Source organism: Saccostrea cucullata, unplaced genomic scaffold (assembly GCF_032062105.1).
Source record: "Saccostrea cucullata isolate Sc308-1 unplaced genomic scaffold, CSIRO_AGI_Scuc_v1 ctg11927, whole genome shotgun sequence".
NCBI classification, from domain to species: Eukaryota; Metazoa; Mollusca; class Bivalvia; order Ostreida; family Ostreidae; genus Saccostrea; species Saccostrea cuccullata.
This window is the reverse complement of record NW_026922448.1, coordinates 5,359-9,703: the sequence shown is the minus strand read 5'-3', so window position 1 is coordinate 9,703 and position 4,345 is coordinate 5,359. Positions and strand designations below refer to the sequence as shown.

The 4,345-nt window shown below is 33.4% G+C and overlaps 1 protein-coding gene across 1 annotated transcript; it reads right to left on the bottom strand.

Moving 5' to 3' along the window:
* Positions 1–556: 556 nt before the first annotated feature.
* Positions 557–3,654, bottom strand: LOC134261785 (axoneme-associated protein mst101(2)-like; the record flags this gene model as incomplete). The annotated part of the gene is made up of 4 exons (XM_062744183.1): positions 3,605–3,654; positions 3,393–3,490; positions 2,252–2,669; positions 557–1,217 (listed from the first exon to the last, which is right to left on the bottom strand). Coding segments are annotated over exons 3-4 (1,065 nt in total), but the record flags the coding sequence as incomplete, so codon positions are not given.
* Positions 3,655–4,345: the final 691 nt, after the last annotated feature.

The following is a 4,345-nucleotide window of genomic DNA, read 5'->3' as shown; positions in this document are numbered from 1 at the left end:
TTAGATTTATATGAAATTAAAACTTTTTCTCTATGGTGCCGTTACACCTTTAATATTAATATGATTAAGAATTCATAAATTCAGATAAAAAATGTGCTTTCTGGTGTTGAAGAGAACAAAAGAATTAATGGGAGTTTTCATCAACATCCATAATGATAGAGAGATTTCAATAGAATAATTTTAACATAAATAAACATGCATTTCCTATTTAATATGATTTTGACTGAAACGAACCTACTTTAATAATATTAATCAACAGTGTATCTCTCTTTCCTTCATATTCTACTCATGTTTCAAGTGTATATGATTCATATTAAAAGTTCTGTTGAGTCAGAGAATATATGTTATTAAGTTATCCAAGTTCTGATAAGGCTACTTCCCATGGGATTGGAAGTTTCAACTTAAAATCAAACCTTTTAAAAATTAAAGATCACCAGTCATAAACTGAGGATAAACATGATAAAAGCAAGGACAATATTACCCAGAAAGGGCATGAAATTGAAAAAATAAAAATGTATATGCAAGCATGTTTTAAATACAATGTATTTTAATTTACCTCTTTGCTTTGGTCTTCTTCGTCAGTTTTTTCTTGAACAGTAATATAACGAAAGGGTGATTTTCCATCCAATGTAAAAGTCTTTCCAAGGGGTGTGGATCCAGGAGTTGACCTCCCTAATGAAATGGATCCAGGAGTTGACTTTCCCAGAGGTGTGGATCCAGGGTGTGGAGATGGGGTGGCAGAAGCTAGATATTTTTCAATCTCTAAATCCTCTGCTGTGCGAAGGGCTAAGGGACGACTAGGAGTGCGATTAGAAATCTCCGAAAACGGAGTTCCCCTGAGACTAATCGATTCTGTTATAGATAATACCTCATCCTCTGAAATTATTCCCTCACTTAATGCCTTTTCAGCTTTTTTGAGTTTTTGTAAATTCCCAAATGCAAATTTTTTGGATTCGTTGAGTATCTTTCGAAGTTCTGCATCATAGCCCTCTTTGACCTCAGAGAACTCTTTTTCCTTGCGCGTTTGGTCCTCACATTTTTTCTTGAAATCGGCCTCGATTTTCTTTTTCTCCTCCCTTAGCTTTTCGATCTCCTTGGACATTTTCTCTGCATTTTTTTCGTACTGTTTTTTCTCTGACTCCACAACCGACTGAAGGGCCTTAGTTTTCTCCTCTTCAAACTTTTCCCTGAGATTTTTGACCTCCTCCTCTTTGTACCTATATAATTTTATTTTTTAAATAATAATTAAAACATCTTAATTCATTTTAGCTTTTATATGTCAAGTTCTTTCTGTAGGTGGATAAAAGATATACATTTAAACTTTGGTATCTTGAACAATGATATTTTGAAAGAAAACAATGCAGAGTTTCCAAAAACCAAATATTTCTATCAGTCATCCGGACTGATGACTTAATGCGTTCTACCGGTCCGAAGCATACTCTATCAGTCCGAATAAATTTTAGAATATACAGTAATTGTGAAAAAAGTTAATTCTTGAAAAAGAAAAAAATTTTACAATTCTTTTCAAAATTAAAAGTTTAATTTTCACTTGTAAAATTTAACAGTTATGATAGAAATTCAAAGTAAAATTAAATTTAAATTATCTTGACTTTAAGTTTTCTCAATGGGCATTGCACTTCGTGACCTATATATATATATATATATATATTGCATGTGTTTACCATTAATGGAGGAAATTCGGATTAGAAAAAAAACGATCGCTTTTGGAAGTAAATAAGTCAAGTAGAATTGCAAAATGGATAAGATTATAGATATTTACGAAGAATAGGAGCAGCTGCATTGAAAATTTTCATTTATGAAGACATTGCAATAGATCAGAGTACAATAAATTAATCAAGACAAGCCCTCATCACAATCGGTCACACGGACTGATACTTTAGCGAATTTCATCGGACATTTCGATTTTCTATCGGTTTTGCCGATAGGACCCATAGTTTTCGGAAACTCTGCAATGAATTTGTGAAAGTGACTTAGATGTTCAAAGTTTTAAACTATCTTTTCCTTAAAGTATTTTAACTCTAATATCTCGAATCCAGAAGTTTCTTTTGGTCCTATCTTGTCCGAGAACAAGGTTTGACTTTAAGTCACTTTGCATGAAAATCAAAAGCTAAGTAGACTTTCATGTAAGTTAAAGATTTTTTAGATTTCTAACTTATGAATGTAAATACACCTACCCTTTCAGTTTACCATGTTTTATGTCTATAAATAATAATAATTTAGACCTCCTTACTTGAGCACCTCTTGTAATTCCTTGTCCTTCTTTTTGGCTATATTCTCCTGTATGATCTCTATCTCCTTCTGTTTCTCCTGACTTAACTTTGTCTCTAATTTGCTTATCTCCTTTTCCTTGTCTTTCTTGTACGCCTCCTGAAGAGACTTAATTTCCGAGGATTTTTCACGATAAATCTGTTTGGTCCTTGCTTTTTCGGCCTCTAACTCGCTTTTAAGTCGTGCTATTTTGCGTTTGTAGTCATCCACCGAGTGACTCCTGTGTGATTTCTCTCGTCTCCGCCCCTCAGATTTTGAGCTCATGGTACTGGTTGGAGTGGAGGCCCGGCTGATGTCATTGATATCAAAATCAAACTCCTCCTTCAGGCTCAGTCTGGAGTAAGGCCGCCTGTTGTGGACCTCCATTTTGCAGGCAGCAGCTAGCAACAAATGTTTATGTTATATATGATGTGTACATTCAAATTTAATTAAATATTTTGAAACTTATGTAGATTTAATCAAAATATGCTAGAAGTTATTATACCAGTCTTTCATGTCATAGATAAGATCAGATTTTTGAAAATAAATTAAAATGATGATATTACTTGAATGTGAAAATAAGGCAACAGAATGGTTACATTTCACTTTAATTTAAATTTATCAATATATAGACATAACTTTTGGGTAGTTTAATAAATACTATGTAGTAAAGCTTTTATAATGGTTTAGAAATCCAGCTTTGTAAAATGGCTCTTTAACCTAACCTGTTATGTAAACAAATAATGTATGAGTCAGTTTCTTTCAGGTGGAAATTTATAAATTAAAATACTGTAATAACTTTTAGTATATGTGAGAACACAAATGGCAATGTACTCTACTTTAAGTTATGCTCTGAGCAAATATTACTTAACATATTATCCACACACACTTAGATCTAGAAGTGAATTTCACAAAATTACCATTTTTCCCGGATTTTCTCTATCACTCACGAGGTCCTTAGCGTACCTAACAACAAGCGTTGTAGCGACTTAACTGTAGCACCCGATGCAAACAATATTTCGCATTGACAGCTCAAATATTACCCAAAATAACAATCACACGCATTGTTTTCATACCAATCATTGTTAAATCATGGGCCATTCATAATCGACAACAATATTTACCTGTATGTTTACAAAGAAATCAGTTCCATGCAAGCTCCAGCAGGCATCGGATGGAAAATAGTTTGGGAATTTCGTACATCAAAAACATCTTCCTGTCACTGTCAAAAATGAGATAAAGATGAAATTCAAAATAAAATTTCTACCCACCAATAATCTGCACTTTAAATAAAACATTTAAATGGATTTAAAAACTAACAGGATTCAACGTATACCTATTCACATCGATACACACTGGATATCCGCCAAACTGCTTAAAAATTAGGTCACGTGATTGCACTCGGAGATCCTCGGATGACTCGTACCTCGCACATAACCTCGGACGTCAACGGTGATCTACCATCTTGCTGATTCAGTCATGTGATCTTATTTGAATTTCTTTCAAATGTCATACTTTTGAGATCGGAGTTACTTTTTGGCACACTCAACAGTTTCTTCTTGCTTTCAAAGCCTTTTAACATGAGGATGTAATCAAAACCTGTTTACGATAAAGAATTGCACAAATTAAGAAACATTTTCGAAGAACGTTATGCAGAGCGAAATATGAAATGAGTGATAAGGCAGTTTCCGGCGGAGAAATGTAAGGATCTGTTGCGTATTCCTCCACCAATCACATCCGAGGTTTGAATGGAGCGTAGCGGAGTCAGCCGAGGATTGCCGATTGACGTGATTGTGGTATTCTAAAACCCGGGCTCAATCCGGTGGTTTGCCAACACACAGCTGATTAAAAACAAAGGCATCTTATTAATATTTTAGAAAGCCCGCGTCATGTTCATTAATGAAATTTCAAATATGTATCAACGTAAAGACTATTGAACCTTATATATAATATATATATTATATATATTTTGCATTAGGTAAATTGAAAATCGTTTGGTTTTCATTATGTCAAAAAATTTAAATATTTTTCAAGGTTTCTTTTTTTTTTTTAACTTGATACATCTTCAATATTCTAA